This window comes from Ambystoma mexicanum, chromosome 8, assembly GCF_040938575.1.
Source record: "Ambystoma mexicanum isolate Mex_15411 chromosome 8, UKY_AmexF1_1, whole genome shotgun sequence".
Taxonomy (NCBI): Eukaryota; Metazoa; Chordata; class Amphibia; order Caudata; family Ambystomatidae; genus Ambystoma; species Ambystoma mexicanum.
The window spans coordinates 1,055,908,589-1,055,933,870 of NC_090929.1; the positions used below are offsets into that span (position 1 = coordinate 1,055,908,589).

At 50.1% G+C, this 25,282-nt stretch overlaps 1 protein-coding gene across 1 annotated transcript in view; it reads left to right on the forward strand.

Moving 5' to 3' along the window:
• BMS1 (BMS1 ribosome biogenesis factor) overlaps window positions 1–25,282 on the forward strand; it is a 798,176-nt gene that overhangs the window by 498,758 nt on the left and 274,136 nt on the right. Inside the window, exon 17 of the mRNA XM_069611034.1 lies at window positions 13,153–13,333. Coding sequence (XP_069467135.1) covers window positions 13,153–13,333 — 181 coding nt within the window. The remainder of the gene's footprint in view (window positions 1–13,152; window positions 13,334–25,282) is intronic.

Sequence of the window (25,282 nt, forward strand, 5' to 3'; positions counted from 1 at the left end):
GTTGATTGAAGAGAATGAGGGCAATGGTCATGATCAAAAAAACAGACAATTTGAAAGTAAAACTGGGTTAGTGATAACTTTTATGTCAAAGAATATGTGGAAAATGATGTGGTCAAGGTTCAAAATGTGCATGTGGGAAGTTGTGACATACTGTGTATCCAGAGTAGGTGAGGATCAAATACATCAAATGCTGGGAGGATGGTGATAAAGGATGGTCACCTACAGAAAATTGAGAAAACCCTAAGATCAGTATGAAGGGGTGATATGTGGTTGTAGAAGTGAAAATTGATTAAAATGGCAAACCGACTTACCATCAAGTCATAGGTGAATTAGTATGTGTTCAATTCTGAAAAAAGGATCATAACCAAATGTAAGGGCTAAATCTAGCCATATATGGGAAGTATAATGGTTAAATGGCATTGAAAGCAAAAGAAAAAATATATACCTGTATAGCGTAGATGCTTTCCTCAGTAAAAGGGCCCAATCCCCATATGGAAAGAAGTGTGTGCGCCCAGTTCGTAGCTAATGAGTAAAACAGAAGCCAAGTATAACGCTGGTCGCGTTACTACGTAAAAGCTGCGACGCACGTGTGACGTCACGCGCATGTTTTACGGGTGACGTCACTCGCGTCGCGCAAGAGCGTCACTATGTTGTGTAAACAACATAGGAGACATGATCACATATGAATTGCAGGTAGGTTAGTATTCACGAAGGAAAATGAGATAAAATAATAAGCTAAGCATATAATTAGTTATGCTTGCTGAGGAGCAAGATGCGAAATGTAACTTGTTTTTTTTTATATTTACACGCGCCATGTGAATGCGTCCATATATGGTATAGATATAAATAGTGAGAACGTGATCACATAAGGATGACAAATGATTTAAAATGATATGTTCCTTGCTGAATGGCAAGAGATGGAATGTAACATGTTGAAAATAAACAAAAAACTTCCCACCGCAAATCATGAAGCTTGGAAAGATTGAAAATTAATATTTGAAATACATTACCATGAACGGACATGAGTGTAGCGGGGGGGGGGGTCATTGAATGTAGTGCAGTCCTCCCTGGGGGCAGATGGGGCAGAAATATGCCCCCAGGGAGGGCTACAAGGGGTGGCCCCCTCTTCCACTTAGGGTGGGGGGGGAGAGGGTCACCCTGTTTTGATGGAGAAAAGAAATATCTGGTATCTAGTGGCCCCCCACCCAAATCTCTGTTTCAATTTCATTTCATATTTTTTTTGTAACCCCTTTCCTGGGGCAGATGATCACCCATCCAAGGGCTCTTACCTTCTCCAGCATGGGGTCTGGCATGGATTCACATGCTCCTGGATTCACATGCTCATGAATATTCCTCGTCAGGCTGGGAATCCTCGGTAAAGAAAAATCAGTATCAGTTTTGTTTCTGATCTGTCTTTCGTAGTAGTAACCAATCACTGATCTCTGCATCATACTGACCACAGCCAATGACTGCCATCTCCCTAAGCCCCGCCTCTGGCAGCCATCTTCAGATTTTTACCGCACGTTCAAGTGTTGGGATCCTCGTGCTATTGCTCTCGAGCTTTAGTGCTTTTTTCGCGCTTTTTCTTAGGAACATTTTCTCTTTTTCGGTCAAAAAAGCCTCAAGCTCCACCGTTTCTTTATCCAATCAACGGGGACCCGTGTCGGATTCTTCTACGCCCCTCAAGGGTGAAGATTTCGTCGAGCCACGCTTTTGGAGGACTCCAGAAGTTTCTCAGACCCATCTCGATCATGGCCCAGGAGAAGGGAAGCTCGACGCCCGGAAAGCTGTTCAGGGTCTGCCCTGGATGCCAGCTTCAGAATGTCTTTAAGGAGGACGAACACTCCCTTTGCCTCTACTGCCTGCATGAGGACAAGACGCACGTGGAGAAGGACTGTGCGTTTTGCGGCAATATGTCGGAGCGGACCATGAAGGACCGCCATCTGCGTCTCGCCAACTGGCTGGAAGGGAAGAGCCCATCAGGCGAGAAGAAGAAGAAGTCCGAGCCGTCTTCTAAGACCGTTGAGGGCGCCCCTGCGACGGGGGTCCAACAGAAGGCCAAGCACCGCGAGTCCGCTGGCACCGGGAGCGCCGAACGGTCGGGCTCTACGGGCGCCAGGCAGGGCACATCCTCCCCGGCGCCATCAACCACAAGCCAACGCTCTGGCTCGGGTAAGAGGAAGGCCGAGCACCCGGCGAAGCTCCTGGAGAGACCCCGGTCAAGCTCGAAGGCCCCATCGGAGAGGGAGCGAGGTGGTGACCCTCCCCCCAAGGAGAAGGCGGTGAGCGCACCTAAGGTGGTGAAAGCCTTAATCCACCCGGCCAAGGCCTCTTTCGAGACAGTCGCGGCGGCCCTGGCTCAGCCTGTGGAGGCTACACCAGTGGTGGCGACCTCGGGGCCCAGAGTCTCCCTGCCACCGCGGAGGGAGTCCTCTTTCATGCCCATCGACAGGACCCCCGTGAAACCTCCAACGGAGAAGAAAAAGGGGGGGGGGCAGGAGGTCGTCGTGGATTCGGCCTCAACCTCTGAGGAGGAGCTGATCGAAGTCTTAAGCCACGGGGTTGGCGTGGAAGAAGACCAGCCCGTCGGGAGGGACCCCGACGGAGGAGACGACGAGAACGTCGAGGGTGCCGACGGGGCTCCTGTCCGCCTGTCGGACTCCCCTCAACCAGTGCCGCAAGACAACTCGGCGGCCATTTTGTTGGCTATACAGTCCTTATGCTCGGAGATAAGGACGAGATTGCCGTTACCACCAAGGGAGGAACCTCTCCCGACGGGCGACCCGGAGCCAGGCCCTTCTGGGAGCCCTCCTCCTAAGAGAAGAAGGATTCATCCTCCACCTCCTTTTCAACCATCGCGCCCTGCTCAGCCCTCCTCCCCGTCCACGACCCGTGGGGATGATACAGGGACTGACACGGCCGCAACGGGCACAGACGAGGTTTACAACGAGGATCTCCCGTCGTCACCTCCTCCCCGGGCTTCCCCGCCCGACGAGATTGGATCGTTTCATGCCATGATCGCCAGGGCATCCGAGCTTTTCCAGCTCTGCCCAGAAGAGAAGAAGGAAGGTTTCCTTTATCAACGGCGCGAGACCAAGAGGAAGACGGTCCTCGCTGTACCTCTACTGGACGATATCTGGGATGAGGGTCTCGCCCTCCTCAAGAACCCATCCACAACGCCTGCGAGAAGGGATCAGTACGAGAAGAAGTACCGGGTCCCGGACGCGGCCCCCTTGTGCCTTCGGGCACAGCCGACCCTGGACTCGGTCGTCTCCGCGGCGGCCAGGAAGAAAGCGAGGGGGGCCTCGGCCTCTACGTCAACCTCCCCGCCGAACGGCGAGGGAAAGATATTGGACACGATGGGACGCAGAGTCATCTTATCGGCAGCGATGACGATTAAGGCTGCCAACGCCTTGGCTATCGTAGCCCGCTACGACAGGGAGTTGTGGTACAAAATCGCCCCCCTGCTGGACTTCTTACCAGACAACAAGAGGGCGGAGGCCCTAGAGATCTTGCAAGAAGAAGTGGCGTCGGACCACGCCATTACGATAGCGACGGACATCGCTGACACTGGATTTTGCCAGTTGGGCAACGGCGTGTGCCTTAGACGGCGTGGATGGCTCAAGGCAACTGACTTCCGTCAGGACATGCAGACCAGAGTCTTGGACATGCCGTTCGGCGGGAACAACCTGTTTGGGAAAACAGTGGACGATTCCCTACAAGCCATCAAGACGGACACGGAGACGGCCAGGGCTCTTGGTGTTCTCCAGCAACGACGGCCGCCCTTTCGGAGCGGCGGAGGCAAGCAGGGTGCCTCCAAAGGTTCCGGCGGCGGATTTTCCACCTATCGTCAAGCGGCCCGTTCGTCGTCACAGGAAGCCTCCAGGGGACGAGGCAAGTCGGGCGGACCCCGCCGTCGTCGCCAAGGAGGACAAGGCGGCAAAGCCTCGTCGAAGCAGGACTGAACCGGCCGTGGGGTCGGGCCCCCACCGAAGCACCCCGGTGGGGGGCCGGCTGGCGAGCTTTGTCAGCGTGTGGGAGTCCATCTCCACCGACCGTTGGGTGCTGGACGCCCTGGCCCAGGGTCACGCACTCGAGTTTCTAAAGAAGTGCCCGTGCGTCCCCCCCGTGGCCGGGAAGGAACATCACGTCCCTCAACTTCTCTTGGAGGTAAAAGCGATGCTCAAGAAAGGCGCCATCGAGCTCGTCCCAAAGAGGCTTCGAGGCTCCGGAGTTTACTCAAGATACTTCCTCGTGAAGAAGAAGACGGGAGGATGGCGTCCCATCCTGGACCTACGACTGAACAAATTCATCAAGGCACAGAAGTTCCGGATGGTCACCCTCCAGCACGTCCTGGGTCAGCTGGAGGAGGGCGATTTCCTGTCGTTGTTGGATTTGGAGGATGCCTACTTCCATATCCCCATCCTAAAGGGACACCGAAAGTTTCTCAGATTCGTGGTCCAAGGGCGTCACTACCAGTTCAGAGCCCTTCCCTTCGGATTGAGGTCGGCACCCAGGGTGTTCAAGTGCCTCGCACCGGTGGCGGCGCGGCTGCGCCTGGAGGGGATCCACGTCTACCCTGACCTGGACGACTGGTTCATCCGAGCAAAGACAAAGGAGCTCGCCGCGGAGCACACGGCGAGGACCGTCCAACTACTCACGGACCTGGGATTCTCCATAAACTACGCCAAGTCCCACCTGGTGCCCGCTCAAGACGCACTGTTTCTGGGAGCGAAGCTCGACACAGTGGCTCTTCTGGCCTCTCCGTCGGAGGAAAGGACGAGGGCCATCTTGGGCAAGGTGCAGCGGATGCTGGTTGCGGACGCGGGCAGGGTGAGGTCCATCAAGTCCCTCCTCGGAATGATGTCTTCTTACATTTATCTCATCCGCCTGTGCAGGCTTCGGATGCGCCCGTTACAGGAGTTCCTGGACGCTCGCTGGATCCAGACGACGGGCAGCTTCGAGGACAGGATCACACTCGACGAGAGCTTCCGACGAGCGATCCGGTGGTGGGGCACCCGCGCGCATCTGACGGCGGGCATGGACTTCCAGACCCCGGTCCACCAGAAGACAGTGACCACGGATGCCTCCCTGGAAGGGTGGGGAGCACACACCGAAAATCTGCACGCGAGAGGGGCCTTTGGCTGCCGACGGAGAAGTCCCTCCATATCAATGTCCTGGAACTCCTTGCAGTGTTTTGGGCCCTCAGGTCCTTTCTTCCGTCCCTCAAGGGCAAGGTGGTGAGGATCTTCACCGACAACACCACCATGTTCTACATCAGGAAGTAGGGCTGTACCAGATCCCCAGCCCTGTCCAAGGAGGCTCAGGATCTGTGGCATTGGGCCGTCGCCCAAGGGATGTTTCTGGTGCCGTTTCATCTGGCAGGGAGAAAAAAACACCATCACCGACTCGCTCAGCAGAGAGCTGCACTCGTGCCACGAGTGGGAACTACGACAGGATCTAGTGGACCGCCTCTTTCGACGGTGGTGCACACCCCAGGTCGATCTGTTCGCGACGGCGACAAACTCCAAGTTCCGGAGGTTCGCCAGCAGGTTTCCCCAGCCGGGGAGCATGGGCGATGCTTTCTCGTTCCCCTGGGAGGGCCTGTTCCTATATGCGTTCCCTCCATTGCCGCTGCTGATCCGGCTCATCAACCAGCTCAAGAGGTCACGGTGCAGGATGATCCTTGTCGCACCGGCGTGGCGAGGCAGATATGGTTCCCGGACCTTCTGGACTTGTCAGCGTCCCCGTCAATCAAGCTGCCAGTGGACGTGGATCTTCTCTCCAGGGAAGGAGGCGCCATCCTCCATCACGACCCGAAGTCGCTGAACTTGCGGGCCTGGCTCCTGCAGCGTTAGAGTTTGGAGGTTACGACATACCGGCCGACTGCAGAGAGGTTCTTGCAAAGGCCAGGGCGTCCTCAACTCTTAAATGCTACGGACACAAATGGAAGAGGTTCTCTGTCTGGTGCCACGCACAGAAGATTAGCCCTTTACGTATTGCGGCTCCTCAAATACTGCCGTACCTGCTGACGCTGGCCAAGGCTGGACTGGCGCACGCTTCCATCAAGATTCATCTTGCTGCGATCTCCCGATACACCGGAACCACGGGACGGACGTCTTTGTGGTCTCATCGTCTGGTGAAAGAATTAATGAAGGGACTGTTCAGATCGTTCCCGCCGGTGAAGGCCCCGGCCCTGGCGTGGGAGCTCAACGTGGTGCTGACCAAGCTCATGGGACCTCCGTTCGAGCCTCTGCACTCAGCTCCGTTGAAGTTCTTGTCGTGGAAAACAGCGTTTCTTGTGGCCATCACCTCCGCACGACGGGTGGGAGAGATCCAGGCCCTTTCCTGCAAGCCCCCGTACTTGACTTTTCACGACACGAGGGTAGTGCTCAGGACGCACCCCTCCTTCATGCCCAAGGTGCCATCGGACTTCCACCTCAACGAACCCTTGGTGTTGCCTGTTTTCTTCCTGTCGCCTTCATCACCGGCTGAAAGGACTTTGCACTCGCTGGATGTGGCTAGAGCGCTGAAGTTCTACGTGGACCGCACAAAGAGTTTTCGGAAGACGTCACAACTTTTTGGGAACTTTGGACCTGTCAATCAGGGGAAGGCTCTCTCGAAGGCTTCCATTTCCAGATGGCTCTCCGGCTGTAGCATGTACTGTCATCGGTTGGCAAACCGACCGCTGCCTGGCCGTCCGAGAGCCCATTCCACCAGAGCGATCGCAGCTACCACGGCGTTCCTATCTGGTGTGCCCTTGCTGGACATCTGCAGGGCTGCTACGTGGAGGTCGATGCACACCTTCACGAAATTCTACTGCGTCGATCGGGATTCCAGGGAGGAGTCCAGGGTCGGCCAAGCAGTGCTGCGCAACCTGTTCGCCTAAGGTGAGCCTGGTGAGGAGGTAAGAATTGCTTAATGTTGAGTTTGGATGTAATGCTTAATGTTGAGCCTTTGCCACCCCCGTGGTTGTGCATGTGTGTACTGCTATGTATTCTTTTATTCATGAGCATGTGAATCCATGCCAGACCCCATGCTGGAGAAGGAACAAGTTACTTACCTATAACTGTTGTTCTCCAGCATGGGTCTGGCATGGATTCACATGCGACCCCTCCCGGCTACCCCTCTGCGGCTCTTCACTTGGTCATACTGCCACTTCACGTGCTACCAAATCTGAAGATGGCTGCCAGAGGCGGGGCTTAGGGAGGTGGCAGTCATTGGCTGTGGTCAGTATGACGCAGAGATCAGTGATTGGTTACTACTACGAAAGACAGATCAGAAACGAAACTGATTTTTCTTTACCGAGGATTCCCAGCCTGACGGGGAATATTCATGAGCATGTGAATCCATGAGCATGTGAATCCATGCCAGACCCCATGCTGGAGAACAACAGTTACAGGTAAGTAACTTGTTCCTTCTCTCTTCACTGGCAGCCGAAAATGGCTGCTGCAGTGAAATTACTATCAGTTTCATGTCAGCATACATTACGCACACTGACTTGAAACTGAAGGTAATCCAACCCCCGGGCCGCGAGGAGGGACGTTCCCCTCGCATAGCCCGGGGGTTGGATTACTGTTTTGTGCGATCCCTGCTTTGCTATCTCGTCCTTGACAACAGCGAGGGAATGCTAAGGACGAGATACCTCGTCCTCAGCACTTAAGATTTTAAAAGGACAGAGTACTGCGACCCATCTTGGACTTGAGACGCTTGTGAAAGTTCCTCAGGAAGGACAAGTTCAAGATGATCACTCTTTCTCAGATCCTCCAGGCCCTTCAGATCCAGGATTGGATGGTATCATTAGACCTTCAGGATGCTTACTTTAATGTGCCTATTCATCACAAGCACATGAATTAACTGAGGTTCACCATTCAGCTCACCCCTGCCCAGGGGGTTTTCACCAAGTTGATGGCGGTAGTGGCAGCAAATCGAGGAGGGGAGGGATTCACATCTACCCCCACCTGGCCAATTGGCTGATCAGGATCCGTTCTCCCAAACAGGTCCTAGAACACCTCAGCAGCACCTGAGACTCTATCCACAAACTGGCTTCTCCCTCAATTTAAAAAAAAGTCCCACATGATACCTTCTCAGAAGCTTCAATTAATTGGAGCTGTCCTGGATGCTTCGTCTGGTAAAATCTCGCCACCCGAGGTGAGGGTTAGGCATATTCAGCAGATTGTCATGAAGTTTCAAAATGTGCAACGTCTTCATGGCACCCTGCATTTTTCTGATGCCAGAACCCTGTCGGAAAATGAGGTCTCTTCAGTGGGCCCTCAGATCCCAGTGGTATTAGTTCTCCGGCAGAATGATGGATCTACTTCAGCTCCAGTGCAAGGTCATGCAGGATCTCCTGTGGGGGGCCTGCAAAGAGAACGTGTTGAAGGGGAACCCTTTTGGCATCCATGGCCAGAGATGACCGTAGTTAGGGACGCCTCCCTCACAGGTTTGAGGGCTCATGCCAACGATCTGGCAATCAGCGGTCGCTGGTCTCCATTCGAGTCCAAACTATAGATCAACCTTTTGGAGCTGAGGGTGATCAGACGAGCGCTGATGGCCCTTCTGTCCTTTGTATGGGGAAGGAATGTCCAGATAATAACACAGTGGCCATGCATTACCTCAACATGAAAGGTGGTGTGGGGTCACTACCACTGTGCAGAGAGGCAATGCACCTCTAGGTTTGGGCACTGCAAGATGGACTCTCTTTCAGCTGTTCACCTAGCCGGAGAGGAGAACACGGCAGCAGACGCTCTGAGCAGGCAGAGCAGTCTCCCACAAGTGGAAATTGGCTCAAGAAATCCTTCAAGAAATCTTTGCCCTTTGAGGAACACCCCAAGTGGATCTGTTTGCATGCAGTGTCAATAGTAAGTGCAACCTGCTCTGCTCATGGGAATTTCACTCCTGTGCCAGTTTCCTCCAGTCCCTGTCATTCTTCATGTCATTAGGAGCTTGTGGAAGTTTGGGAAGCCCATGAACCTCAGTGCCCCCAATTGGGCAAGTAGTACATGGTACCCAAACCTTCAGGACATGTTCATCTGCCCTCCAATCCGTCTTCCCCAAAGGGAAGATCTGCTCTTGCACGAGGGAGGTCTGCTTCTTTACCCAGAAATCTGGACCCTGAACCTGCACGCTTGGTTTCTAAGAGGTTAAAGATAAAAGGACTGGGACTTCCCGAAAGACGTAATTAATGTTTTGCTTTCGAGCAGAAGACCAGCAACTAAGACTCTGTTATAACATGTTTTGCAGCTGGTGCAGAGCTAAGAATATTGACCCTTTCTCTTGTGACACATTGGTGGTGCTGTCATTCTTACTTCATTTAACCCATCAGGGGTTGCAAGTTGAGACTTCAAAAGGATTCTGGGCAGCGTTGTCTAGTTTTTAAGCGCTCGCCAAAGCGGGGAATCGTATTTCGACGTCCCTATTGTGATCCAGTTTCTAAAGGGGTTAACTAACGTTCCCCCCCCCCCCGTCAGTCATTGTACCAGTCTGGGATCTAAATCTTGTGCTAAAGTTTCTCATGGGAGCTGCATTTGAGCTTCTCCATTCATGTCCTTTAAGGATGCTGACCCTTAAAACTGTGTTTTTAACGGCTTTTACATTGACTCGTAGAGTCAGAGTTGCAAGCCTTACCTTGTAATCCTCCGTTTACCACCTTTTACAAGGAAATGGTTGTGTTGAGGGTTCGCCCTTCGTTTCTACCGAAGGTGGTCTCTGAATTTCATTTGCTACAGAATATTGTGCTTCATACTTTCTATCCGCCTATCCATCATTCCAAAGAGTAGGAGAAGTTGCATCGCCTAGATCCAAAAACGGTGTTCAGTTGCTACATCAATAGACTAGCAAAACTCAGACGTGACGATCAGCTTTTTGTGGGATATGCTGTTCGCAAGCTGGGTCAAGCTGTAACCAAGCAAACATCATCCTGTTGGATTATTTTATGCATTTCTGAATGCTATAACTTGGCAGGCAAGAATGGCCCTGCTGGCTTACAAGCTCATTCTACCAGAGGTGTGAATTCTTCTTGGGCTTTGCAATGGGGGTACCAGTGCAGGACATCTGTAGTGCTGCAACTTGGTCTTCTATTCATACCTTCACAAGGCATTATTGCCTGGATTCTACATCGGATCACGAGGCAAAGTTTGGGAAAGCTGTTGCGCAGCATTAATGAAAGTAAATTCTCTGTTCCTGTTAGGCAATATTGTATGCATTACCCTGTGGGAGACGCACCAGCCCTGTCCTCTTGGTATTAGTTAACCCAACCTTTGGTATAAGCATGTACTACACATGTTGGTAGAGTGACTGAGCAACCAGGCTTAGCTCAAGAGGGTTCAATGTGAGCTGTAGGGTTGCAACATAGAGTTTCACAGTGACAAATATCCAAATAAAACTTCTACTCCAGGTTTCTTGATTAAATAATTTATTATTTTAACAGTCATAAGCCTTCCTTACAAGGGAGCAGATAGGTAACACTTAAATATACTTATAAAATACACACTCTCAGTTTCAGTAAATCAGATACCCATTTGGGATGGCACACACACTTCCTACATCCTCAGGTGTCTTAAATAGTTAGGACACTGTGAACATTGATATATCATGGGTACATTTAGAGTAATACCGAGTTTGGTGTTAAAAGGGAAAGGTTAGAGGAAAAAACAATGGTTAACAAGTTTCTCAAACAGGTAAGCACTTTTGAACCCGCCCCACCCCCTCAGTGCAATGTAGATTAACCCTTTCCCAGCTATACAAGTAAAGATTGTATAACTTTTTTGAGGGACAGATCAAAGCACAAAGTCTGAGGTTCGAAGAGTCTTCAGGGAGCAAGGACAGCCAATGTCAATTGAGCATAGTCTAAACTAAAGTTCTTCTTGAAGGTAAGTAAAAAGTCGTGCACAATGTTAGTTTTTGTTGAAAAATAAATCATTGTTGGGCCACAAGTTGGGAGGCTTGTGATGGGCAAAGTTGCAAGCAACTCTGCAAAAGGCAGCACTCTTTTGAGGAGGCTCAGGCTTAGTTAGTCCTTCTTCGAGGGAGTCCGGAGGATCTTCCTGGAGCTGGGGGTCTGACTTAAAAACGATGCACTCAATTCTGGTGTTCCTCTCCCTGGCACTCGGTTCCTGCAGCACCAATGGAAGTACAGTCAGCTTTGAGAGGATTTCCAGAGGAGTTAATCTTGGGGTTGATCGGTCCCACCAACCCAAGGGGAGAAGTCATCCGTTGCAGGGCTTCTCTGCTCTGGTCTCTAAGGTAGAAGGGAATTGGCACATTTCTGAGAATTCTCCCAAACAATTACCTCTCACTGCAACATACGCCTATGGGAGTCTATCAAAGATTAGGAATACGTGGCAGGACATAATTCATTCGAAGAGCAAATTACTTACTCCAGGTAATGTTCTTTCGATTGGATGGTCCTCCCAAGTATTCCTCATCGCCCTCCCAACCTGCTCATCTACCTTCAGGAGAATTTCATGTTTTGCACCTTCTTCTCTTCCAACGTCTGGTCATCTTGTGGCGTAGGGACGTCTGCGTACGAGAGGGAAAAACTAAGAACTGCGTAGTGGGCGCATTGATCTACGTTGATGTCATACTCCAGAGCGGACAAAGGCCACTGAGGGACACAAGATTGACAACGCACAGCTTGCTCTGCTGTGAAACATTGTTCTAAAGCAGCTAACGCTAGATGGGGATAATATCACACGCGGAATACGTAGGAGGAATATCAAGTAGAACGAACATTACCAGGGGTGGGTAATTTGTTTAAGTAATAATGGTTATTCTTTACTGGGGTGAGATGACATGGTTGAGGCACTATGAAAAGACTTTGTCTCTATCCAGTTGCAGCGTCCACCTGACTCTTTTTGCACCTTTAGCTAATAGGCCAAGTGATTGAATGGGCAGAGAGATAACATGTTCTGCTCTTTCTAGAGGTTGTCTCTCCAGGCCAACTTTATAGCAGTAATATCCAGCATTTTGGGTTTTCTCCTCGCCCAATGTAGCAATTGTTATCTTTTGAGAATTAATTTCCATTGATCCACACTGCCTCCTGGCGCTGTGCGGTCATTTGGTCGACAGACAATTGGTCGACACAATTTGGTTGAAAGACAAATGGTCGAATTTTTTTATTTATTTATATATATATTTTTCAGGTTTTCGTTTAGGAAAAAAAAGGGTTTTTAAGCAAAAAAAGTGGGTTGAGGGGGACCCCCCCCTAAAAAAAAGTGAAAATACAAAAAATAATGCGACCATTTGTCTTTCGACCAAATTGTGTCGACCATTTGTCCTGTCAACCTTTTTTTTTCGACCAAATGACCTGTAACCCCTCCTGGCAACAGTTTTACAGCAGTTAAGAACATTTCAAAGTATTCCAAGTTGTGAATAGTGATTTTAGTTATCATTGCCATGTTTGAGTATTTCATACTAAATTGACCATTGAGTATTGCACATTTAGGATCTGGATCTCAAGTATTATGAATTAGGCTTGGTCCTCTGTTCAAGGATGACTCCTTCTGGTGGGCCCATGTTCAGGGGTTTTCTATTGGGACATGCAAGTGCTTGTTTGAAGACTACACAGTTTATTCCATTATATTTCATTATATATGGGTCTATATCCCACTATTGTGCATTTGTTTGGACTTTTACTTTTTGTTTCACTGGTGAAGCCATGCTCAAGAGTTATGCATTAAGGGACGGGTAGTTGTGTGAAGGTTAGCCAGAAGTTACAGGGTCATTTGAAAAAATGAAATCTGTTTCGGAATCCGTATGTTCTGTGTAATCTAAATACTATACTCCTATAAAGTGATTAATCCTAGACATTTTTCCAGCCAATGTAAATCATTGTCATAGTCTGACCTCATGCTACCCCTTTTGTCAGGGTCTTTTATAATTACTTACACAGAAAAGTGCTTCTAATGAACTGTTGAATCATTGGGATAGACACAATAATATTATTCGGTCTCCCAACCTTGGCAGCAGTAGTATATCGGGAGCTCATGAGAAATGTTAACCTTTGGCACCTTGATACAAAGGGTATTTTTTCTGATAGCCAGTAATGCAATGGGATTTTTTGATGTGGCAGAATCAATGGTACCCCAGTGCTCGTTGCTCTCGTTACTCTTTTGGTAAATTGTCTATCATTTAACCCAACTCCACACACAGATGCGTCTCAAGAAACATCGCTGGCACCGTAAGATTCTGAAGACCCGTGATCCTCTGATATTCTCCCTTGGCTGGCGGCGCTTCCAGACGATTCCCATGTACTATATTGAAGACCACAATGGCCGGCACCGTCTGCTGAAGTACACACCTGAGCACATGCACTGTGGAGCCACCATCTGGGGTAAGCACTGCAGCCAGCAGGCGTCGTATGCGATATGGTTGTAAATATGCCTTCACCTTTATATAGGAATTTCTTTCATTAATGACATTCTACCAATATTTAAACCCATGATTTCTGGTTTCTATTTTAAACAAAATCCTTTGCTAGAAAATAGGGAAAACGACAGAAAATCGAAATCTTTAAAGTAATAAATACATAAATATAAAGAAACATATTAGGATGGAAGCCAGTGACTCGCAGTTCATCCTCTGAAATGTTTCCTTCCCTCATGGTTCACCAACCTTTTTTTTTTTTTCTCCAGCGAGCCCCCATCCAGGGGTTTCTGCGCAATGTGTCCATGAAAGCTTAAACGTTGAATACCTTGTGAGACTAGCTGACCTATTCCTTTCTCTGATGCATTATTTTGCACAACGTTTTGCGTCTTCTCACCTATTTGTTTGAATCATTGATGTATTTCTGGTGGCTCCAGGGACTTCTCCTAAATTCCCTCAATTGCAACCCTTTTTGCCTTACTTTAGATATATGGTGTTTGGCCCCCTCTCGGGCACCCCAATTTGGCTATTGGGCAGCTGTAATTTAATTTTGCTTTCACAAGGGGCGCAAGCCATCTTACCACATTGGTAGCCTAATGTACCTTTTCAGTAGCTACTGGGGCATCATTGTATTTCTTTTTCTCCAACATGGGGTCTGGCATGGATTCACATTCTCATGAATATTCCCTGTCAGGCTGGGAATCCTCGGTAAAAGAAAAATCAGTTTAGTTTCTGAACTGTCTTTCTCCTATAAACCAATCACTGAGCTCTGGGTCATACTGCCCCCAGCCAATGACTGCTCTCCACCTAAGCCCCTCCTCTGGCAGCCATCTTAAGATTTTTACTGCATGTTGAAGTGTTGGGAGTCCTCATGCTTCGCTCTTTGAGCTTTTGCTATGTTTTTCACTTTTTTTGAGGATTCAATTCTATTTTTCAGTCAATCGAGCCCTTGCATTCCATTGATCACCCTTCTGACTAACGGGGACCCGTTTTTCAGAATTTTCAAAGCCCCTCAAGGGCTGTTTTTAGTCGAGTTTTCTTCTTGGAGGCTTCCAGAAGATTCTTCAGGCCTACACTGCGTGGATCATGTCGGACGAGAAGGACCACACTTCCCTCTTCAAGCTCTGCTCTGTCTGCGTAATGTATACACGGACGACAAGCATTCTCAGTGCCTGTACTGCCTGCACCCCACACACAATGAGGAAGATTGTGTGATTTGCTGTGGCTTCATGAAGCGCACATTGAAAGATGGTCACCAATGGTTGGAGTCATGGCTACAGTCCAAGGTCTCTGCCCCGGGTAGCTCCCAGGGTCATGCCTCTGGATCCAGCAAGTCTGAGCGGGCTTCTAAGTCCTTTGAGGCAGCCCCCCCAGTGGGGGCCCAACACAAGGAGAAGCACCACGAATCCCCTTCCGTCGGGGTCACCGCTACCACAGGTACTGTGACGTCAGGGTGCGATCATCATCCCCATCGGCATCGGTCTCCAGCCACCACTCTGGATCATCTTCCAAGAGGAAGTTGGCTACCCCGGGGAAGCTCAGAGAGAATCCAGAGAAGGCCAAGCAGGAGAAGGCCTGAAAAGGTACAGTGACAGTCTTGCCCGCGATGGAGAAGGCCAGCCAGGACAAGGTGTCCGAGGCTGCCCGAAGGAGAAGGCCAAACTGGAGAAGGTATCCAGCCTTTCCGTGAAGGCCCAGGATTACCAGGTGAGATTGTCACCCTCCCTCGAGGTGGTGGTGGCGTTGCTTACAAAGAGCGCAGGGGCGGACCCGCAGGGTGTCCCGTCAACGGCCAGGGTGTCTCTTCCTCCCAGGAGGGAGGCTTCGAGCATGCCTGTTGAGAAGACCCCGGAGAAGAGGATGCCGGACCTCAGCCCGAGACAGACCCCTCTGGACCCTAAGAAACGGGGAGGGGGGCGTTGAAGGCCTACAGGGAACGGACATTTCTTCGGTTGATGAGGATGAGATCATCTCCGTCCACACCGTCCAGGAGGGCAATGACGAGGGAGACGTCGGAGGCTCACCGCAGGGCGGAGGTGACTACGACTATGAAGGGGGTTACCGTTCATGAGGGCGACAACAAGGGGTCCCGGGACGACGAGGCCCCGGGTCCCAGTGTCCCTACACCCCAGATACTGCCAAGAGACCTTTTACTGGACATCCTCTCGACCCTCCACAGGCTGGTGTCTGAGATACAGAGGAGGATTTTGGCGTTCCTGGCACCTGCTCCTCTCGCGACCCCAGTCTTGGCCTCCCTGTTGACACCGGGGGAGCCGCCGGCCAAGAAGAGAAGGAGGCACCGAACGCCTCCATGCCACCCATTGCCCCCCTCTCCACCATCTCTTTCTCTTTCTCTCTCTTTCTCTCTCTTTCTCTCTCTTTCTCTCTCTTTCTCTCTCTTTCTCTTTCTCTTCTCCTCCCCCCGCCCCCCCGTGAGGCACACTGAGTTGGAGATGGCGCCAACGGGGATGGATGACGGCAGGATCAGGGACCTCCCATCGCTGCAGCCCAGGGCATCCCCGCCGGACGAGGTGGGATCTTTCCATGCAATGATTGCCCAGGCATCAGAGCTGTTACAGCTCACGCCAGAAGAAAAGAAGGAAGGCTTCTTGTACCAGCATCCTTTCGTTCCTCTGGAGGGAAGTATTTCAGATCATCGAAGGGTTTTGGCTGGGCCGCCTCCTCTTATCGCCAACCTTCCCGCTCCTCAACCCAGAAAGCCAACAGGGGTTGATCCAAGGCCTTCGGGGGTGTACGTCGTCGTCTGGGACCGCAGGGTGGCTCGTCGACCTCCAAACAAGACTGAACCAGCCAGGACATCGAGCCCCCCACCCATGCACTCCGGTGGCAGGCCGGCTGGTGAACTTAGTCACCAGCAAGACCATCTTCACCGACAGATGGGTGCTGTACGCTCTCGCCCACGGGCACACCCTGGATTTCCATCAAAAGTGCCTGAGAATGCCAACAGTGGCTCGACAGGAAAACCACATCCCTCAGCTTCTACGGGAAGTTCGGGCCATGTTCGGGACGATGGAGCTTGTTCCACAGTGACTCCGGGGCTCCGCAGTATACTCCAAGGTACTTCCTTGTAAGAAAGAAGACCGGGGGCTGGAGGCCCATTCTCGACCTACGACGGCTCAACAAATACATAGTCATAGAAGTTCAGGATGGTCACTAGGCCAAGTGGAGGAGGGGGACTTTTTGCCGTTGTTGGATCTGGTGGACATGTACTTCCACGTCCCCATACACGAAGGACACTGCAAGTTCCTGCTCTGTTGTTCAAGGGAAGCATTATCAGTTCAACTTTCTTCCTTTCAGACTGAAGTCTGCCTACCTGGAAGACTGGCTCATCCGGGCCAAGTCAAGGGACATCACTGTCGAACACACAGAGCAGACCATCCGTCTGCTGGCATATCTGGGGTTATCAGTGAATTATGCAAAACTATCTCCGTTCCTGGGATCCAAGCTCAACACGGTGTCATGCCTGGGGTCATCATCAGAGGAAAGGATATCGGCCATTGTGGGCAAGGTGCAACGGCTGTTGGCACTGAAGATCGCCACGGTGAGGACCATCAAGTCGCTGCTCGGCATGATTTTGTTGTGCATTTACCTGGATCATGCTCGATGAGGAGTTCCGACAAGTGATCAAATGGTGGGGCATATGCTCCAATATCACCGGGGCACAGATTCACGGATTTCCAGGCCCCCCCACCCCCGGTACCAGGAGACGGTCATGACGATGCGTCTCTGGAAGGATGGGGAGCCCACATAGGACGTCTTCATGCCAGAGGCCTGAAGTTGCTGGTCTGCACATAAACGTATTGGAACTACGGGCTGTTCTGGGACCTCAGGTCATTTCTATCGCCCCATAAGGACAAGGTGGGGTGAGGGTCTTCACGGACAATACCACCACAATGTCTTACATTCGAAAGCAGGGGGGCGCCAGATCACCAGCGCTCTACAGGGAGGTGCAGGACCTGTGGCACTGGGCGGTTGCCAGAGAATGTTCCTCGTTCTGTTCCACCTGGCAGGGAGTACAGAACACAGTTGCCGATTCTCTAAGCAGAACAAGTGGGAACTTCGGCAGGACCAAGTGGACAGCCTGTTCGGCAAATGGGACAATCCCCAAATCCATCCGTTTGCGACGGTGACGAACACCAAGTGCCGAAGGTTCGCCTGCAGGTTCTCCCAGCCAGCGTAGCCAAGGCAGATCTGGTACCCGGTCCTTCTCAGCGCCCCCTCCGATCAAGCTGCCAGTGGTCGCGGATCTGCTTGCCAGTGAAGGAGGCTCAATACTGCACCACGACCCAGGGTTGCTGAACCTGGAGGCCTGGCTCCTGCAGCATGAGTTCAGAGGTCATGATCTTCCTTCAGACTGCAAGGATGTGCTCGCCAAGGCCAGGGCGTTGTCTACCTTAAAATGCTGAGGACACAAATGGAAGAGATTCGCGATTTCGTGCCGTTCGCAGAAGATCGAGCCTCTGAGGGTCATGGCCCCTCAAGTACTTCTATGTCTTCTGTCGTTGGCTAAAGCGGGGCTGGCTCACGCCTCCATCAGGGTTCATTTGGCGGCTATCTCCCGCTACACCAGATCCCCGGGATGTTCCTCATTGTGGTCGCACTGTCTGGTTAAGGAATTCATCAAGGGACTGTTCCGTTCGTTCCCGCTGGTGAAGGCTCCGGCCCCGGCGTGGGAACTCAATGTGGTACTTTCTAGGCTCATGGGAGCTCCTTTTGAGCCTATGCATTCTTTTCCACTCAAGTTCCTGTCATGGAAGACTGCTTTTACCGTGGCTTTTCTTGTGGCCCTTACCTCTGCACGACGAGTGGGTGCGATCCAGACCCTGTCCTGTAAGCCGTCTTACTTAACTTTCCTCGAGAGGATGGTGGTGCTGTGAACCCACCCCTCCTTACGTCTGATTTTCATCTAAACAAGCCCTTTGTGTTTCCTGTGTTTTTTCTGACGCCTTTGTCGCCCGGCTGAAAGGACTTTGCACTCGTTGGATGTGGCTAGAGCGCTGAAGTTTTATGTGGACCGCACAAAGATTTTACGGAAGACTTCTCAGCTCTTTGTAAACTTTGGTCCTGCGAACCATGGGAAGGCTCTGTCCAAGGCTTCCATTTCCAGGTGGCTCTCCGGCTGCATCACCCATTGTCAGTGGTTGGCAAACTGACAGTTGCCTGGCGGTCCGAGAGCCCATTCTACCAGAGCGATCGCTTCCACAACGGCGTTCCTCTCTGTGTACCCCTGCTGGACATCTGCAGGGCTGCTACGTGGAGGTAGACGCATACCTTCGAAATTCTACCACGTCGATAGGGATTCCAGGGAGGAGTCCAGGGTCGGCCAAGCAGTGCTGTGCAACCTGTTTGCTTGAAGGTGAGCCTGGTGAGGAGGTAAGAGTAATTGCTTCTGTTGAGCCTTGCCACCTCCCGTGGTTGTGCATGTGTGTACTGCTATGTATTCTTTATTCATGAGCATGTCAATCCATGCCAGACCCCATGCTGGAGAAGGAACAAGTTACTTACCTGTAACTGTTGTTTTCCAGCATGGTTCTGGCATGGATTGACATTCGAACCCTCCCGCCTGCCCCTCTGCAGCTCTTCTCTTGGTCCTTGTTAGGGAGAATTCTCAGAAATGTGCTAATTCCAGCTCATCCACAGGGCGCTCCCCTCGGATCTGGGTTGCGGAAACCTGGATGCAAAGTCTGGCCACTGTGTGTTTAGGCTTGTGGCGAACAAGTCCAAAGGAGGATAGCCCCAGAGGGAAAAGATATTGTTTCAAATTTCTCTGCTGAGCTGTCACTCGTGCTCTTCGGTTAGGGAACCTATGGTTAGCGAGTCTGCTAGAGTATTGAGTTCCCCTTGAATGTGTTGAGACATTAGGAACATGTTCCGCTTGAGTGCCCACTTCCACATTTTTTGGGCTAGCCTGGACAGACTTGGAGAGTGTGTGCCTCCCTGCTTGTTAATGTAAAACATGGCAGTGGTGCGGTCTGTGAGGACTTATACCGTTTTACCCGTTAGATGCACTTGAAAGGTTTGTAGGGCTTTGAGCACTGCTAGCAGCTCCAAAAGGTTTGTGATTCTGGGCTGTGATCTGTGTCCACAGGCCATGCGCTGTGTGGTGAAGGTAATGGGCTCCCCACCCGGAGAGTGATGCGTCTGTTGTAACAATCGCTTGCACTGTAGGTTTGTGAAATGCTTTTCCCTTTAACAGAGTTTCCTTTGTCCACCAGCATAGCGCTTGAACTAGGGTTAGCGAAACAACCACTAGATCGTCCCAGTGCCCGCTTACCTGATACCACTGTTTCGCTAACCACTTCTGCATTGGGCACATGCTAAACCATGCGTGCAGAACCAGGTAAATGCATGAAGCCATCATCCTGTGCAAGCACATTGCTTTGCGTACGGTTATTTGGCAATTGGCTAGATACTGAGTGTCAGGCAAGATTGCGTGCAGTACCCTTTCGGATACTACACAACCTTGACCTCCTGGCAATAGGAACCCAGCCAGGCTTACCTCAAGAGGGGTAAATGTGAGCAGTAGTGTTCTTAAACAGAGGTCTACAGTGACAAGTATTCCAAAAAAGTCTTACACTCAAGGTTTCTAGATTAAACAATTATTGATTTATTTAACAGTCAGTTCAATAAGCCTTCTTTAGAATGGAGCCAATATATGCAACAAAAATATGCTTCAAAATACACACTCTGTTTCAGTAAATCAGTAGATACCCTTTGGGGACGGCACACAGACACTTCCTACACCGTTAGGTGACAAATAACTAGGACACGGTGGACATTGATGTATCACCAGTACATTTAGAGCAATACTGAGTTTGGTGTCATAGAAAAGGGGTTTGGGAATAAAACAAAGTTTAACAAATATTCTTAAGCAGGTAAGTACTTTTTAACTCCCAATGCAAAGGTAATTGACCCTTTCCTGCAGGAAAGGTAGCACACAAAGTCAGAGGTAAGAAGAGTCTTTCAGGGAGCCAGGATAGCCAATGTTAAGTTAGCAAAAGTCTAGGTGAGCTGAAGCACTTCTTGCATGTAAGTAAAAGTCTTGCACAATGTTTTAGAAGTCTTTGTAGAAAATGTAGAATCAATGTAGGGCCACAAGCTGTTAAACTTGTGATGTGCAAAGCTGCAAGCAACTCTGCAAAGCAACCAAGTCAAGTCTCAACTGGAAGCTAGCAAGGCTACACAACAAGAGGCAAGTCCTCTTAGTTTTACAGTACCTTTGGTTAGAAGAAATTGGTTCCAGCTGGCTTCTCTTCCAGTGTAGGTCTGCAGATCCTGTTGTTCCTGGGCCTCAGTCGTGGCGACAAGAGGGAGGACGCCTGGGGACTTCTGTTCTACGAATGGAAGGTCAGTGGCAGCAATGGGCAAACTTCAAATCAGCAGCACTTTGCGGTTTCAGCTCCTTGCGCCTCCAGCTAATGGAACCACTACGGTTCTCGGATACCACTATGGACTTTCCTCGCATCTGGGGTCCAGCACTCTGTTGAGGTGGCTCAGGCTTGGTCAGTCCTGCTTCCTTGGAGTCCGGAGGATCTTCCTGGAGCTCAGGTCCGACTTAAAACAAGGCACTTAAACTGGTGTTCCTCTTCCTGGCACTTCGGTAACAGCAGCAGCGGTGGAAGTACAGCCAGCTCCGAAAGGATGTCCAGACGAGTTAACTTTGGTGTTGATTGGCCCCACCAACCCAAGGGGAGAAGTCGTCCTTGCAGGGCTTCTTTAGTCAAGGTGAATTCAGAGCTTCAGCACAGCAGCAGGGCTTCACCAGGCAAACCAAAGGTCCAGGAGTTGCAGCAGACGTTTCTTCCAAGTTCTTCTTCGGATTCCTTCGTCCAGTGGTCGACTCTGCCTTCCAAGCAAAAAGCCTTGCGTTTTATGCATGTTTCTCCCATTCATTCCAGCCTAGCTGTCAGTTACCCAGCAGGATGGCTGTCCTTGCCGGACAGCCAGCCGGCCAATCACCTTTGGGTGCATTCCTGTAACCAAGGGGATTAAGCACAGGGAGTTTCAGACACCTCCCTCACTTCCTGCCCCTGCCAGACACTCTGGAGCCAGAGGCGGGCTTCACTCGTGAATCCCACTAAAGACTAAACAAAGGAACCAAACCTGGTTTAGCACGCAGAGTAAGTCTCAAGAACGACGTTTCCAACAAGAAATGGCGAAAAAAGATGAAGAGGGCCATTTTGACAAAATGGGCATGGGTGCCTTACTGCAGCTGCAAACGCAGCCTGTAATAAAAACACACAATAGTCGTAAAATGTAAACCACTGCCGCCAGCCATTAATTGTAGAAACAGTACCATAAAAAAGTGTTACATGAGAAACTAGACAAAGGGGGTACTAAGTAACCCCTCCAGCACCCTATTGTAAAATAGTGTGTGCTGGGTCTAGAAAGTTACAAATGTAAGTAAAGTCAATTTCACTTCACTGACCTTGGAAACAGTAGTTTATCCAAGAGAAGGTATTTAAACCTTGGGGAAATCTGAAAGCCTTCCCTGTGCCACTGCACTGAAGGTGCAGTGTGTCACAATGTAAAACGATGATTCCTATGGAGTTTGTCAGACTCCAAAACCAAAAGAAAGAGTTAAAATCACAGAAAAATACATGTGAGAGTGGGGAAAAGGTCTCACTCTCTCCAGGTTTGAAATTAAAAGTCCTAAAGTCCAGCAAAAGTGCTGGGGGTCTCCAAGGTGGCAGGGATTTAGCACATTTCTGAGAATTCCCCCTAACACTGAGGTATTTGCAGCATTATGTTTTGTACTCTTTCGTTTGACGGGAAGACTAGCCCCTTTCCCGCCTTTATTCTATCTCCTAAAAACTGTTTGGTTTTGCTTGGAACGGGACTTGATTTTTTTCTCGTTGATTGAGAATCCCAGATGAAACAGAAGATTGATTTTTCTTTGGGTATTTTTCTTGCAAATTTGAGGGGATTCCACCGTTATCAGCCAGTCATACAGATAAGGGTACATTGGGATTGATTCTCTGCGTAGGTATCCCATTGCCGCTAATACCTTGGTGAATACCCTTGGAGCGGAGGATATGCCGAAGGGTGGCATCTTGAATTGGTAGTGTTGATTCGCAATTTTGAAGCACAGGAATTCAGTGCACTGGGAACATTGAAATATTAAAGTAAGCATCTTTCATGTCGAAGGTTGCCATGTAGTCCCTATGTTTAAGCAGTGGGATTACTTCTTGTAACATTGTCATGCAAAATTTCTGAGGCTTGACATAAGTGTTCGCAGGGCGCAGGTCTTGTACAGGGCGCATTGTTAGGTCTTTCTTTGGCACAAGGAAGTACATTGAATAGATACCCTTGTTTACCTGGTTTGCCAGGACGATTTCTATGGCGTCCTTTAGCAGCAGTGCTTTGACCTCTTCCAGGAGAATGTGCTGTTCCTCCTATGTTGTTTGTCTTTTTCTTGGCAGGTGGTTGGCTGGCATTTGTTTGAGTTCTATACAATAGCCTCCCCCCACGGTGTAAAGTACCCACTTGTCTGACGTGATCCCCTCCAATGCGTGGGTAAACTGAGAAATGCAACCTCCTGGAGAGGCATGGGAGGGGACATGTAGCAGGTGGTCATTGTTGCCGAGTATTACATTTTTTTTTTTCTTCAAAAACTCAAAAAGGGACATTGACTGGAGTGCCAGTAATACTATCCCTAGTGTGACATCTACTATACCCATGGTCCTTAACACGTCGAGATTGATTTGTTTCTGACTTGAGGTAGCATGTAGTGTAGCGTGAGTATAGATGATTAAAGCAGATAAGAGTAGATAAAGCCAGAAAACATACATGCACCTTCTCAGGTGAGGATGGGTGGGCACATGTGATTCTAAGCAGATACAAGCATCAGAAATGAGACACCTGAAGGTGTTTCACCCGCTGGTCCCCGGGGATCTATCATCCAGGATCCAGGTGGTCAGGACAGGGCCATCGCTTTTGGATCCAGTTCCTGGAGGTGGACCAGTGTGGGACGATCACCTGGATGGGTGGTCTTCAGGGAGTGGAAGTGGGACACTGGATGGCGAGACGCAGTATCCCCTTCCCTATAACACCTTTACCCCATCCAACCAGGTACGAGACTTAGGGACTCAACCTCCCCGGCCCCAACCCCCATTCCGATACGAATACTTTCTCACGGACAACTCACTGTGAGGGAAAACTGACTAACACCTGAGCCGTATACCTGACATGTCTCACTACAATGGTCAGGCAATTACTGATCATTACACACCTGACTTCCATCCCACTGCCCCAAACAGATAAAGGCGGAGCACATAAACGCACTCTTAGCAAGGCAAAGCACACAAGGAAATAGGAGTTCCAAGATAGCAGTGTAATACGTGACGGAAGACGGCGAGACCGAAGAGAATTGCAAGGAGGGAAGTGCCCTTGACCTTTACACCTAAAGACATTATCTTTCATGAGCCTTCGAGAATAGGAAACGGAAGATGTTAATGTTAAAGGACATTTGTACCGTGCACTATCACCATACGAGTGGTCCTTTGGCGCTCTAGTGGCTCTGAAAGAGGAGGGGAGGTTGAGTTAGTGGGAGGAAGCAGGAAAAGTCCACGAGAGCAGTGATGTGCTGTTGGCGGCCTCAGCCCGGTGGGTCCGTTGGCTGGGCCTGGGGTGTTTGCGGCCGGTAGTCGTCGTGTACTGTTGTGCAAGGCTCTGTGTTTTTTGTTTTGTTGTTGCACTGCAGTGAAGTTTGTGCGGTTTGTTGTGCTGTAGGTTTTGGTTGTGTTTGGTTTGGAGTTTGAGAGGTGCATGCAGAAAGGGAAATTGTTAGTAGGGGTTGGTTAGTTTGCGTCTCTATCCTGAATAGAAGCGCTCGGCTTGCATAGTCTCCCCTGTTTCGGCTCTGTCCTGATCTGGGTCTGACTGGCATACAGGTTCCTTACTCCTCTAGCCCCCCGCCTCTAACATGCTCTCTCATAGCTCCCCTCATCTTCCATTCATACTCCTGTGGCCATTGCACCTGCCAATGACAACCTCTCAGATGGTGGGGTGATTGCCAATATCTCTATAATTCCACATCCATGTGGTACTTGGTAGTAATTAATTAAGGGGCAGACGAAGGTGTTGGTGGGATTGTCTGGGGTAGTTGACTCAGTCTCCGTGCGTACCGCCTGCATTCCAGTCTATCCGGTGTCCCCCTCCAGGTGTCTTGGGCGTTGCTCTCTTGGGTCCGGGATGGCTGTCTTTTTGGTTTAGCCATCCTTTTCCAGTTTTGGTTTCCTGGTTTAGTCTGTGGTGTTGTAGAGCCAGGTTTTAAGCGATTTCCTGAATTGTAGGTGATCTTCAGTGTTTATTTCTTTTGGGATGTTGTTTTGTGGTTTTTGTGGCTAAGTGGTAGAAGGAGGTTCCTCCAAGTTTTTTCTTATGGTATGGTTTGAGTTCCAGGTGGATTTCGTTGCTTGATCGGAGAGGTCTCGTTGGTTTGTAGACTGTTATTTTCTTTTGTAGGAATTTTGCTCTTTGTCCGCTGATTGCCCTGTGCATTATGCACATTGTTTTGAAGGTGATGCGATGTTTTACTGGGGAGCCAGTGTAATGTTTTTAAGGCTGGAGTGATGTGGTCTTTCCTGGATAGTTTGAGGAGTAGTCTTGCTGCTGCATTTTGGATCCATTGCAATTTCTTCAGGAGGTATTCTGGTATTCCGAGGTAGAGGCTGTTTGCATAGTCGATTTTAGACATGATTAGGGGGGTGATAGTGAGTGTTTGTGTGCGAAGGAGAGGAAAGGTAGAATTCTTCTTGCCGTGCGGAGGAGGAAATAGCTTTTCTTCACTGTTGTATTTATTTGTGGTTCCAGGGTTAGGTTGTTGTCCATTAGGACTCCCAGATTTTTTACTACCTTCGATGGTGTTGGTGCGTTTCCCATTTCCGTAGGCCAT